The sequence below is a fragment of the Vombatus ursinus genome, unplaced genomic scaffold, assembly GCF_900497805.2.
Source record: "Vombatus ursinus unplaced genomic scaffold, bare-nosed wombat genome assembly UNPS02014801.1, whole genome shotgun sequence".
In the NCBI taxonomy this organism is placed as follows: Eukaryota; Metazoa; Chordata; class Mammalia; order Diprotodontia; family Vombatidae; genus Vombatus; species Vombatus ursinus.
The window spans coordinates 7,831,480-7,846,277 of NW_020954579.1; the positions used below are offsets into that span (position 1 = coordinate 7,831,480).

Sequence of the window (14,798 nt, forward strand, 5' to 3'; positions counted from 1 at the left end):
GGGGGGGGAGATATTGAAAGAGAAAGAGAAATGAGAGGGAAGAGAGGAGAAAGAAGCTTATGGCTGTGATGAGCATTGGGTATTTGTGTGCATGTAACTGTCCAGCGTATGCCTGTGTGTTTTGGGGGCCAAGGGAATACAAGGAGAAGGGAAATCCTGGTACATCCTGGTTTTCTCACTTCTTCATGAATCTTCCTGAGAAAGCGGATCTCTTCCTGCAGAGACTCAACCTTCCGTTCCAGATCCAGGCGGGCCAGAGCAGCTTCATCTGCCTCCTGCAGCAGGGAGAGGAGAAGGACTGGCTCTGACCCCAAGACATCATCCCCTTCCCCACTGCCACCCTGACAGACACATACACATACATACATTCTCTTTATCCCTCAGCTCTTACTCAACTTCTGTTCTTCAGGAACAAGGCTTTTCAGTGGGACAAGGGAATAGGACAGAGAATGAGTAGAACAGGGACAAAAGAGAGGACCAGAGACAAGCCAGGCACAGGAAAAGAAGGCAGAGCTTAAGGATGATGGATTAGGGAGAGACAAAGGCAAAACAGGGGATGGGGCAGAGATGAGGGGCAGGGAGAGGCTGACCTTAGGGGATGCCACCACCTTTTACCCTGGTTCCCTCCAGTCCCTCCAAATCCCCTGACCTGTCTATAAGTTGTTAGGTTGTTCTCTGCCTCCAGCCGAAGGTTGGTTTCATCCTGGAGCCTGGAGGGAAGAGAATGAGCGTTTATACAGCACCTACTATGTGCCAGGTGCTTTTTACAAATACGATCTCATTTGATCCTCACAAAAAACCCTGTGAAATGGGTGCTATTATTATCATCCTTATTTTTACAGTAGAGGAAATTGAAGCAAATAGAGCTTAAGTGACTTGTCCAGGGTAACACAACCAGGAAGCGTCCAGTACGCTACCCACTGTGCTACATAGTGGCATCAAATTGCCCATTTGAAGGCTACAGAGAGAAGGGCCACAACATTCCTCTGGGATAAAGGGTAAGTTAAGGGGAGGACAAAACCTTTGGCCCCAACACTGTACACGTGCTCCCACAAACACACATTGGATAGAATCCTAGTTATAAGTTCTTGGGGCCAAAAGGGACCTCAGCCATCACCTGGTTCCCACTCCCTCATTTGACAGAGGAGAAAATGAAGGTCCAGAGTTGGGGGAGTGACCTGCCCAAAGCCATGCAGCTAGTTAGTGGATTATGTGCTCACATTATTTCACTAACCCTCTACATCTCTCTACATAATGATATGCACACATTTAAAGCACTCCATCCCCTCCTCTTTCCTTCCAGCCCCCTCCAATAACCCAGAAGTTTCTCTGTGGGGTTTCTTTCTATTGCCCATTCAACCCTGGGCACCACCGGCTCCCCGAGAACATGCCTATTTAGAGCGTGTGAGCAGATTGTCCACATGGCCCCAGAGTGAGGAATACATCTCTAAATCTGGATGTCAGCCTGGCCCTACCATACTGCTCAGACTCTCAAGGCCTCTTTAGACTGGCTCCTTATCTCTACTCATTCTCTGGACTTTCCAGCTTCTGTTTTCCAATCTATATCCAGGTAATCCCTGGTGATGCATGTATCTCCCCTCCACACTTAGAACAAGGCTCTGCCCACAGGGGCTAGTCAGTCTGTAGTATGGATAAATTGATGAGTTGAATAACTTGAGGGCCTCCAAATTCTTGGAGGTGACCATGAAGAATAATGTGAACAGTAGTCTCACACCCACCCTGGCAGCCCACTCTATCCTCACTCTTTAGCCCTCTCCCTTCCTTCCTCCCCAGCGCCCTCATCTCCAAGATGCCTTCCTTCATTCTTCCCACCCGACTTCTCGGCTTCCTTCCATTCCCCATGCGTTCCCCTAGCACTGATGCTCACAGCTCCACCCAAGAGTCCCTCCTTGTCTCTGCTTTGAATGTGTCTCTTTGAATGTCCTGGTCAGATTGGTGGCTCCCCCAGAGGGGTGTGTATATCTCCCCTGTGGGCTCGGCACAGGAGACCCTGCTTACAGGGGTGCGAGGCTCACAGTCTGTGGGATGAGCAGACTAATAAACTGAGTGACTGATAGGCCCCCGAAACCAGAGTCTAAAGAGTAAGAACTGCAGTTTCACGTACACCCAGAATCTAACTTTCTCGTCCCCTCTGACACTCACATCCCTTTCCCCCTCCTTGTTGTTTACACAGTCCTGAGTCCCAGAGAGGTCAAGCAACATGCCCAGAGTCACCCAGTCAGGCGAAAGTCTCCAGAGCTTGGTCACTCTGGCACTTGTCCCGTACTTCTCCTCCAGAAGGAGCTACTACTCCAAGAATCAGACACATTTTCTCAGGGGAAGAAAACAGAATGAGGAGCTTTGGCCCTGAGGTCTACTTCCCCTCCCTTTTCTAGCTTCATGTCTTCTCATTTTCCCCAGCCTTTTGGCAGACCCAGGAAGCAGGGACCACTCTTATTAAGCTGGGGAAAATAGACCACAACATCATAGATTCAGATTGAGAAGGGACCTCAGAAATCACCTAATCCAACCCCTTCATTTTGCTGATGAGGAAATTGAAGCCCAGAGAGGTTCTGACCTGACTCAGGATACCCAGCACCTTGCTCCAGAGAGGGCAACCAACCTACTCAAAGTCACACTGCACCCTGTCCTCTCCCTTTTTCCTTAGGACAACCACCTACTCACTTCTGTCTCAGGGTGGCCAGATCTTCAGACAGGTTATCCCTCTCAATCTCTAGCCGGGCACTGCTTGCAGTCAGCTGGTCCAGCTGAAACCGGAGCCGATGCAACTCAGCCTGGTAGACATCGGCAAGCTTGGTGGGCTCTTTGCCCCGAAGCTGGTTGAGCTCCCCTGCTAGAACCTTGTTCTGTTGCTCCAGAAAACGAACTTTCTCGATGTAGCTGGCAAAGCGGTCGTTGAGCTCCATCATCTCGGCCCGTTCACTGGACCGTGTTTCTTTGAAGCTGGCATTGAGTGCCTCAGCCACGGAGAAGTCAACCCGGGTGGGAACTGGAGGTGGCATTCTGCTCGGGGACAGCCGGACAACTGGAGCCAGGCGGCGGGCCGGGAAGCGTACCACAACCTCGGAGGCATAGGAGCGGCGGGTAGAGGAGGCCATGCGCCGTCTGTCCATCTTGGCCCTGGTTCTGGCTCGAGCAGGGGGCCCCAAGGGGGCTTTATAGAAAGGCACACCCAGCTTCACTACCCTAAGCTGTTGGTGTTTGGCACTGCCCATGTTTACTTTGGCACTGTCCCTTGGAAAAGGATGAGGCTCTGACCAAAGGCCCCCTGGGGGGGGAGCCCTCTTCTCCCACTCCCCCCTCTCCATCTCATTAGTCTGCTGAAGGGAAGACAGAGACAGAAAGAAGGTCTTTTTGCTGGCCTTTGTAGTCTCCAAGGAATTGGAATAAATTGTTCTACTGTGACACACCTCATAGTCCTTCCCACTGCAAACACAGGGCTTCTTGAGGGTATTCCCTTTTCCAAACAGAGGCCAGGATACTGCCATTCCCCAAGACTCTCCTTCTCTGTTTCCCTCCACACCAAGAGCTTTGGACCTGGAGCTTGGCCAGGACCTATCAGTCTAGAAACCTGGCTCCTAAAATCTCAAAACAGGAAGGGACCTTCAGGACCTTTTAATCCAATCCTCTTATTTTAGCGAAGAGGAAACTGAGGTCCAGAGAGGTCCTCAGTTATGTCCAAGTTCATTCAGGTAGCTAGTGACAAAAATAGGGCTAGAATTCAGACCCTCTTGACTTCTGTTCTGGCATTCTTTCCACTTTCTCATGATCTTGGGACCTGGTCTTCCTTCTTGATAGGAAGGGAAAGGAATGACTTTGGCAGGTGGTGGAGGTGGGGGAGGTTGTTTAAGGATGAGCCAGAGGAGGGCATAGGACTCCCCTGGCCTTCCCAACCATGCCACTCTGCATTGGTCCATAAGCCACCTCTGACTGAGCCCATCACCAGAGCCCAAGACTGGACAGCTCCACAAAGTCATTACAGATGGCCGTGGAGGCTGTGCTGTGCTGAGTTGTCTCCCAGGGAGAGTTCCCAGGGTCCCTTCCCCAACTCCAACCTCTCCCTTCCCCCACCAATATCTCACTGAAGATTTATAGCCCCTGAGTTCCCACACATCAGATCCTCCAGTTCCCAGGCAGAAGAGCTAGGGACTGGTACTCTGGGAAATAAGGGGATGGGGAGGAGGAGAACTTTGGGAACAAGTTACCCTTCCAGGTAAACTTTGAACTGGGAGTTCTGATGCCTGGGTCCTCTCCCCTGCCTTGGGACTCCTGGCTACTGTCCTGTCTCCAGACCTTAGTGTTCTTGCTTCGATAACATAGAGTTCAAGCTCCAGTCTGCCTGAGCTTCTGTGAGGTAGGCATCCCCTCCCACCCTGTCCCAATTATTCTCAGGCTGCTGATTTCTACTTGCCAGGGCACTTGCTGAAAGGATTCTTGTTCTGAGGGGTTTGGGAGGAGAAAAATGTCATTCCCCCCAGGAGGCAAAGCTGCTTTTATTCCAGGGATGCAAGACTGCCAAACCAGGGTGCTGCCCAAGCTCTCAGCTGAATGGGCTTCTCGGAAAGAAGTGGAGTCGGGCTGGTGAGCAGTAGGCAGTGGGCTTTGTGCCCACCCTGGAGCCATTATATCTGTGCCAAGGTGAGTCATGCAGCAGGCAGAAGAGGCCGGGTAAGGGGAGCAGAGGCGGGGGATGAGGGGAGGAGGGAGACCAAAAGCTAAAAGACAAATCATCTTCAGAGAGAGGCCCCAGCTCCAGCTTGTAGCGGCTGCCCCCTCCCCAACTTTTTTTCACAAAACCAACTTGACCCTCCCCACCACAGTTTCTCTGGGAAACTCAGAGGAACCTTGAGTCTGAATCACAAAACATTGTCTCCAGTTAGAGCTTGTTCTATAGTGGGCCAATCAGTGGCACCAGCCTGGGCTGGAGTCAGATCTGGGCATTCCCGGAGCCCCCATAGGGAGGAAGAGCAAGATGTTGTTCGTGTTTCCCAGAACTTACACTCCCCAAAGGCTTTAGGTCTGGAACACTTGAAGCAGGACTCAGGAAAGGCTTGGGCTCCCCCCAAGTAGGAAAAGGGCTGACTGGAAGGTATTAGGGAGTGGGCAAGACTGAGAGGTTAGAATTTTTCGTCTTCATTTTTTAGAGAGAAACTGAGGACATTTCCGATGGAATTCAACAGGTTTGTGTACTCCTCCCACCAACACCTGCCATTTATATCCTAGAGAAAGTAAAGCTCCAGTGAACTTTAAAGATGCTATCAAGTCCAGTCAAGAAGCATTTATTAAATGCCTACTACATACAATGCCAGGCACTGTGCTAAGCACTGGGATTTCAAAGAATGGCAAAAGACAATCTGTACCCTCAAGGAACTCACATTCTACTGGGGAAGACAACATACACACATGTACAAACTATATCTAGATAGATGGATAGACAGACAGAAAGACAGACAGACAGACAGACAGATAGATAGATTATAGATAGATAGGTAGGTATTTAGGTAGGTAGGTAGATGATAAATCAGAGGGAAGGCACTAGCATTAAGGAGGTCTGATAAAGGCTTCTTGTAGAAGTGGGATTCTAGCTGACTTTAAGGAATCCAGAGAAGTCAGGAGGTGGACATCAGGACACAGAAGACATCCAGTGAAAATTCACCAAGTTGGTTGATGGAGTGTCATGTTTGAGAAAGAGCAAGGAAGCCAGTGGAGGAGAATAAGAAATCACAAAAACAAGCTAGGTAACCCTTCTTTGCTTTTGTAATGATCATGATGGACTAGTGACAGATAAGAGCGTTGAGAAATTTCCTTCTCTGCTGCTTGCTGTCTTTCTGAATCACTGCCCATCTGCCAGTGACTGCCCCATCACCATACCCAGGGGACAGCTGTAAGAGCAGCCCCACTCCTGGTTCCCTGCCTCATCCTCCTCCCTAACCCTCCCTGAAGCCCTGCTCCTGTTCCTGCCTCCAACCTTATACCACATTACCACCCTCTACACAGACAGTCACAAAAACAGACAGATTTGATTCTGAGATACATCCAGCAGGACAGATGCACCCCAAACTACAGCCGGGAGCCCTCAGCTTCATCTGACCACTCTCCTTCTACCTAGGTCCCTTTCTGACTATCCCCTGTCTTCCAACTAGGGTCTTTTCCTGACAACATTCTCCCTTCACTTACGTCTCCCTCTATAGTCTAGAACCGCAGCCTCATGAACATCAGGCCAGCAGAGGGAAGGATCATGGAGGAAGGCAGAGGTTAGTTGAGGAGTCAGTCAACTAGCAAAGGTCTGGACCCTTGGTTACATTTTTAAATTAATTTATTTTTAGTTTTCAACATTCACTTCCATAAGATTTTGAGTTCTAAATTTTCTCCCCCTTCCTTCCCTCCCCCTCCCCAAGACAGTGCACAATCTGATATAGGCTCTACATCTGCATTCATATTAAACATATTTTCACATTAGTCATGAAGAATTAGAAACAATGGGAGGAACTACAAGAAAGAAGAAAAGAAAAACAGAGAGCAAACAGTATGCTTCGATCTGCGTTCAGACTTCACAGTTCTTTTTCTGGATGTGGATAGTGTTTTCCATTGTGAGTCTTGTGGAGTTGTCTCAGATCTTTGGTTATATTTTTTTTAAAGAATGTTAGAACTGGAAGGTGCCTTAGAGGTCATTTAGCTCAGGCATGCACTTAATAAATGCTTGTTGATTTACTGACTTATCTTGTTCAACCGTCTCATTTAAAAAATAAAAAACAACTCAGGTTTAGGGATATTGTCATAGCACATTGGAAAGACCCCTGACTCCGGAGTCAAGGGACCTAGTTTCAAATCCTGCCTATGAAACTTATTAGTTGTGTGACTGTGGGTGAGTCACAGTCTCTCTGGGTCAAAGTTTCCTCTTCTGTAAAATGAGGGGGTTGGACTAGATGGTCTCTGAGGGTCCTTCCATCTTTAGACCTACGGTCCAAGTGAGTTGTCCCCTTGGGGAGACAGAGCTTGACTGACTAGAACTACAAAGGGTCCAGAGGTCCTGGCTGGGAGGAGAATGAGTAGGGAAGCGCAGAAGCTGTCAGCCGGACCCCATTGGAGGCTGACCCCATGGCCAACTTCCTGTCCAGACACTGAGTGAGAGTGAAGCGTCTAGATGGCAGCTAGATGGCAGTACCCAGCTGCCTAGGCCACAGCTCCAGCTTAAACAAAACCCTTCTCATCCTTTATAGTAACCCCTCAGTTTTTGACTCCAAAGGGATGCCTTTGCTTCATCACCAAATGTAGCTCCACCTGATGTCTTCCTGTTTTAAAAAAAAAAATCCAGTCTACCCTTAGAGGAGGGAGATTTGCCACCAATGAACATATCAGAAAAAAATGTATTTGGAGTTAGGAAAACCCAGGTTCTAGTTCTTTCTCTGACACACGGCTGTATGACTCTTAGTAAGTTACTTAACTTCTCAGTGACCTGGGCAATGAAGACATGAGGTTGCAAATATTGATTGGTAGAAGAGGTTTTTCCAGGAATTCCCTATAGCTATGAAATTAGAGATCTGGATTTTATTTTATTTTGTTGTTTTAAATGATCAGTTATTTATTTTTAACATTTAAAAAAATTTTGAGCTCCAAATTCTCTCCCTCACTCCTACCCACTCTCCCACCCACTGAGAAGGCAAGCAATATGATGTCAGTTATACATGTGAAATCACAGAAAACATATTTCCATATTAGCAATATTGTAAAAAAAAAAGGTAAGAAAAAATTTAAAAGTGAGAAAATAATACTTCAGTTTACACTCAGAGTTCATCACTTCTCTCTCTAGAGGTGGATAGCATTTTTGCATCATGAGTCTCTTGGAACTGTCTTGGATCATTGTATTGATCAGAATAGTCAAATCTTTCACAGCTGATCATCATTACAATATTGCTGTTACTGTACACAATAATCTTCCAGTTTTTCTCATTTTATTTTGCATCAGTTCATCTAGTTCTTGCCATGTTTTTCTGAAACCATCCCCTCATCATTTCTTATATAACAATAGTAACAATACTATTACATTCATATACCACAACTTATTCAGTCCTTCCCCAATTGATGGGAATCCCTCAATTTCCAATTCTTTGCCACCACAAAAAGAGCTGCTATAATATTTTTGTACATATGAATCCTTTTCCTTTGATCTCTTTGGGATACAGACCTAGTAGTGGTACTATTCAGTCAAAAGGTATACATAATTTTATCCCTCCTTGGGCATAGTTCCAAATTGTTCTCCAGAATGGTTGGAACAGTTCACAATTGTACCAACAGTGCATTAGTGTACCTTTTCCCCCCACCCCCTCCAGCATTTATCATTTCTTACAGGTTTGAGGTTTGAGGTTTTCATTTAATCAATAGCAACGTAGAGCATTTTTATGTGAGTATAGATAGCTTTGATTTTTTTCTTCTGAAAACTGTCTGTTCATATCATTTGACCACTTATCAATTGGGGAATGGTTCTTATTTTTATAACTTTGACTTGGTTGTCTGTATGTTCAAGAAATGAGGCCTTTATTAGAGAAACTTGCTGTAAAAATTTTTTATATTACTTCATTGTCTGTGGCACCTTTTAGTCAAATGTAGTCTCCTTGATTATATCTTTTAATTAGCTCAATTTTTGCTTTTGCTTTGTCTGAGATTATGATCGCTATCCCTGCCTTTTTTTTTCTTTAGTGTAAGGATATTAGATTCTGCTCCATTCTTTTAACTATGTGTGAGTCTTTCTGATTCGAGTGTGTCTCTTGGAAACAACATATTATTGATTTCTAATTTCTAATCCATTTTGCAATCTGCTTCTGTTTTATGGGTAAGCTCATTCCACTCATATTCACAATTATGATTATTATGTGTTCTCTACATTCCATTTTCTTCTATTTCTTCTTCTCTCTGTTTTTATCCTGTCCCTCCTCAAAAGTCTCTTTCGCTTCTATTGCCTCCCTTAATCCACCCTCCCTTTTATTATTCCTCCCCCTTTCTCTTATTCCCTTCCCCTCCTATTTCCCTGAGTGTGTGTATATATGTATATATGTGTGTATACATTCTTCTTCCCTCTTTGAACCAATTCCAATGAGAGTAAGGTTTAAGCATTGCCCCCCTGCACCCACCATTTGATCCCTTCCTGTAAATGTTTTACCTTGATACCTCTTTTATGTGACAAAAATTTCTGATTCTGCCTCTCCCTTCCCCCTTCTCCCAGTGCATCCCTCTTTCTCACCTCTTCATTTTTTTTTTTTTTTTGGAGATCATCTCAACATAATCAATACACACCCACTGCCCCCTGTCTATGTAGACTCTTTCTAACTGCCCTAATAATAATAAAGTTCTTAGGAGTTACATATATCATCTTCCCATATAGGAATGTAAACAGTTTAACTTTATTGAGTCCCTTATGATTACTCTTTCATCTTTACCTTTTTATGCTTCTCTTGAGTCATGTGTTTGAATGTCAAATTTTCTTTTTTTTTTCCAGCCAAAGACAAGGTTTATTAGAACATCCATCATGTTGGTCAGACTCTTAAGGAGTCTGAACATGAGTAAGCAGTTGCTAGATTATAAGAATCTGAGCCATGGCTAGATTATAAGAATCCCAGCCATGGCTAGATTTTAGGAATCTGAGCAGTGGTTAGATGTGGCTAGATTATAAGAATCTAAGCCAAATGTCAAATTTTCTATTCAGCTCTGGTTTCTTCATCAGGAATGCTTGGAACTCTTCTTCGGGTAGATTATTCTTGGTTGTAATCCTGGACCCTTTGCCTTCCAGAATATCATATTCCAAAACCTCTTCTCCTTGAACGTGGAAGCTGCTAACTCTTGTGTGATTCTGACTGTGGCTCCCCAATATTTGAGTTGTTTCTTTTTAGCTACTTGAAGTATTTGCTTTTTGACCTGAGAGCTCTAGAACTTGGCTATAATATTCCTGGAAGTTTTCATTTTGGGATCTCTTTCAGGAAGTGATGGTGGATTCTTTCAATTTCTATTTTACTCTCTAGTTCTAAGAAATTGGAGCAGTTTTCCTTGATAATTTTTTTGAAATATGATGTCTAAGGCTCTTTCTCTGATCATGACTTTCAGGTAGTCCAATAATTCTTAAATTATCTCTCCTGGATCAATTTTCCAGGTCAGTTGTTTTTCTGATGAGATATTACACATTTTCTTCTATTTTTTTCATTCTTTTGACTTTGTTTTATTTTTCTTGATGTGTTTTGGCATTATTAGCTTCCAGTTACCCACTTCTAATTTTTAAAGAATTATTTTCTTCAGTGAGATTTTCTACCTCTTTTACCATTTGGCCAATTCTGTTTTTTAAGGTGTTATTTTCTTCATTATTTTTTTTTGTGTGTCTCTTTTACCAAACTGTTAGCTCTCTTTTCATCATTTTCTTTCATCATTTTCCCAATTTTCCCTCTACCATTTTTGTTTATTTCTTTAATTCTTTCAGGAATTCTTGTTGAATTTGGGTTCAATTAGCATTTTTTGAGGGTTTTTGGTAGCTGTTTTCACGCTGTTGTCTTCTTCTGAGTTTATGCATTGGTCTTCCCTGCCACTTTAGTAGCTTTTTACGGTTAAATTCTTTTTTTTTTCGTTTGCTCATTTTTCCAGTCTGTTTCTTGACTTAGAACTTTTGGGGCTCTGCTTACCTGGGAGTGGGAAGGCACTATGCCAAGTTTCAGGCTTTTTTGTGTCACTATTTTCAGAGCCACTTCTGGGGGTCTGCAAGTTTTTGGTGCTTCCAAGGTGATGTGATTCTAGGACAGGTATGGTCACCGCTCTCCTAGTCTGTGTTCTGGTCTTTACCCAGTAAGTGTTCCTGAACCCCTGCAGATGAAAGCTCTAGCACTCTTCTTTGCTTTGGAACTGTGACCAGGATTCCTCCTCCCTTGTGACCAACCACCAATGCTCCTCTCTGCGCTGGAAGTTTGACCCAGAATGTCTCTGGGCTGAGAATCCCTGAAGCTGCTGTTGTTATACCACTACATGTGTGGGCTCCACATAGACCTCCAACCCTGCACCACAGACTTCTAGTGCTGTCTTCTTAAATTTTGTTAGGCTGGAAAAATGTCTCACCTCAATTTTTTTGTTAGCTCTGCCACTCCAAAATTTGATTTGAGGTGTTATTTTAAAAGTTGTTTGGTGAGGAGTGTTGGGAGAGTTTAGTTGAGTAGCCACCCTAATCCACTAACTTGGCTCTGCTAGCCCCCTGAGATCCTTTCAAGAAATCTGTGAAGTCAAAACTATTTTTATAATACTAAGGCATTTTAATTTCTAGTATAATAAATATCACTAAATATAACCCACATAAACAGGGACCCTAAACAATTTTTCAGCATGTAAAGGGGTTCTGAGATCAAAAAGTTTGAAAACTGATACACACACACACATATGTAAATACCCATTTTTTTGTGTTTAAGTTCAGAATAGAAATTTTTAAAAATATTAATAGGTAGCATTTATTATAAAGGACTCAATAAGGTCAAATTGTTTACTTTGTGTATGTGAAAATATTAGCAGTATTCTTATGACTGTCGTCCTTATTCAGGTAGTTTGAAAGAAAGGCATGGACTGATCTGAGTATGATGGAGTGATTCTACAAAAATAAATTGTGTAGGGAAAGATAAAAAAGAGTAATTAACTCATACAAATGAGACATAAAAGGAAAAACTGATACAGAAGAAGCTAGTGGGGGAGGGTAGATAGAACTGGAACCTTACTGTCATTGGGAATAGATTAAAAAGGGAACAACATATATATCTAGATGGGTATAAAAATCTTCTGAACCCAGAAAAAAATAAGAGGGCAAGTCAATAGAGCGGGGGGAGAGGATAATGAGGGACTTTTAGAGAAGATAGAAGTAAAGCAAAGGAGGAAGGAGAGACAAAGGAGGAGAGAGATAAATAAGGTGAGAAGGTGAAAACAGGAAGAAGGAAAATATACAACAAATAATTGTAGCTTAGAATGTGAATGGAACAAATTTACTCATAAAATGGAAACTGATAGCAGATTAAAAATTTGAATTCAACAAGATGTTGCTTTCAGGAAACATTATATAAACGAGACACATACAGACATTATATAAACGAGACACATACAGGCAAAATAAAGGGAAAGAGTAGAATTTAGTATGTTAAAAAAAAGCAGGGATAATAATCATGATCTCAGATAAAGAAACTTAAAACAGATTTAATCAAAAGTGAAAAATAGAGAAACTACATTATGTGTCAGCAATATTATTCAGTATTGTTTTAGACCATTTAAAATACCTAGACAATATAAAATACCTGAGCATATACCTGCCAAAGCAGACACAGGAACTATATGAACATAAACATAAAACACTTTCTATACAAATAAACTCAGATCTAAATAATTGAAGTAATCATTTATTGTTCACGGGTAGGCAAAGTCAAAATAACTTTTAAAATGACAATTTTACCTAACTAATCTATTTGTTCAACATCATCCCAATTAAATTACTAAAAATTAATTTACTGAGTTAAAAAATAATAACAAAGTTATTCAGAAGAACAAAAGGTCAGGAACTTCAAGAAATCAGGGGGAAAAGATGTAAAAGGAGTAGATTCAGCAGTATTGGACCTTAAACTAGATTATAAGATGAGAGCATTGTTGAAGTGTAAAAAGGATAATTCTGGTAATTTTATTGCATAAATAAAAGCTATGTAGCTAAGAATAGAAGGAATGCAGAAAAGTGGGGGAAAACTTTCATAGGCAATCTCTCAGATAGGATATGATTGGGTTAGAATATTGCTGTGGTATAGGAAATGATGAGCTGCTTAATTTAGAAAAACATGGAAAGACTTGTACTTATGAAGGAAGATGCTATCCACCTTCGGAGAAATTGATGATAGGAGGAAATAAACATAGTATGTTCTTACATATACGTGTATGAGTGTCTTTGTGTCTATATGTGTATGTTTATAGATACCTATGTATATATCTATCTATGTCTATATATCTATATATAAATGCTTAGCCTTCTTTAGGGGAGTAGGGGAAGGGAGAAAAAATAAAGTAAAAAATTCACAACAGAGAACAAAAGAAAACCAACAAGAAAGCAAAGAAAAGCCGGGCAGCTTTGAAAACAATATATAGTATTTCTTATATGTTTTCTTGAAATGAAAATTTATTGTTTTATATTGAATCTTCTCTCACGGTCTGCTGTGCACGTGGCAATGTTTTTTTCCCCCTTTCTCATTTTGTATTTAAGTTTAAAATTTTAAAAAATCAAAAAGTAGGTCATATTATATAGTATTTTAAGATTTACAAAGTGCTTTATAAATATTATCTCATTTGATCCTCACCACAACCCTGGGAGATAGGTGTCATTATTGTTCCCATTTTACAGGTGAGGAAACTGAGACAAACAGCAATTAAATGATTTGCCCAGGTCACAGAACTGGTAAGTGCCTATGGCTGATTTTGAACTCTGCTCTTCCTGACTTTAGGTGCAGTGCTGTAGCCGTTGCACCACCTGACTACCTCATGAATGTGAATTGTTATTTTGTCATTACTCCCCCTATCCCATACTTGTGAAGGAGACTGAACCCATGTGGGGATTTATATTTATTCCTATTAAATTTTGTCTTATTAGAACTGAACCATCATTTTAGTCTGTTAAGATCTTGGATCTCAATTCGGTCATTTCATGGCTTTGCTATTCCTTTTAGTTTTGCTTCTTTTCACACTCTACAGATCTTGAACCCATGTAAGCCCTGCTCTTTTTAGAAGACATTGCATGACTACTCACCATGTCCAGTTCTGATTACTCTTTTTATTCCCCATGTCCTCAGACACATACTAGATCCTGAGAAAGAAAAAGTTCCTCAACCCCAATTCTAGACTTTTCTTCTGCCACCATCACTCCTCCCTCGAGGTTCACTCCATCTGGCTATGTAATCTGTTCCAGATTGCTGTTGCTATGATCCACTGCCCTCTAGGGCCTTCTTCTCACTCCTTGTTCAAGGAATTCAGTACCTGGCTCACAATTTTACTCTCCAATTCAATCCCTGTCCAAATACTTGGGTATTTTTGCTGTCCTCTCAACATCCTGGTTTCCCATTTCATCAGTCTCATGGATTCCAATGACCTTTAGCTTCCCTTTACCTCAGTAGCTCCCAGGAATTGTCATAGCTTGGATCTCAAGCCCCAATATGATCTCACCCCCACCCCCAGCAGATGCCCTGCTTTACTGAAAAAATTGAGGCCATTTGCCGTGAGTTCCCTCTTCTCCCCTACTCTATCCTCAAAACTCTTTATCAATCCTTTCCTCTTTAAGTCCCATCTCTGAGGAAGAATTGGCCTTTCTCCTTGCCAATGACAACCTTGTGCTTTTGAGTCTATCTCTCTATTGACTCTTCTGTCTCTCATGTCTTCTATCTCCTCAGTCTTTCTTCATTACCAACAAACATGTTTAGGTCTAACCTATCCTTTAAAAAAAAAAATTACTTGACTCTGCCTCAGGCTTTCCTTCATCTGCCAAAATTCTAGGAAAAAAAGTCTACATTTCCTTCTTCTGGAGCCATCTTCAGTCATCCTAATCTATATCTAGCCCCTGGACCCCGGTGGCTCTGGTGGAGAGAGTGAGGCTGGTGACTTTGCAGAGCCCTTCCTCACTTAAATCCAATTCACTTGCAAGTCATGGCATCACCTTCCTGATGTCATTGGTCCTCTTCAAGAATGAGGGACAAGCAATAACAACATTTCCTAACTCCATTCCTCTTCTTCATCACCCACTCTAT

General features: G+C 42.6%; 1 protein-coding gene across 1 annotated transcript in view; it reads right to left on the reverse strand.

Moving 5' to 3' along the window:
- GFAP (glial fibrillary acidic protein) overlaps window positions 1-3,134 on the reverse strand; it is a 9,864-nt gene extending 6,730 nt beyond the window's left edge. The window contains exons 1-3 of the mRNA XM_027873211.1: window positions 2,686-3,134; window positions 650-710; window positions 180-275 (exon numbers count right to left, since the gene is read on the reverse strand). Coding sequence (XP_027729012.1) covers window positions 180-275; window positions 650-710; window positions 2,686-3,134 — 606 coding nt within the window. The remainder of the gene's footprint in view (window positions 1-179; window positions 276-649; window positions 711-2,685) is intronic.
- Between the last annotated feature and the right edge of the window lie 11,664 nt (window positions 3,135-14,798).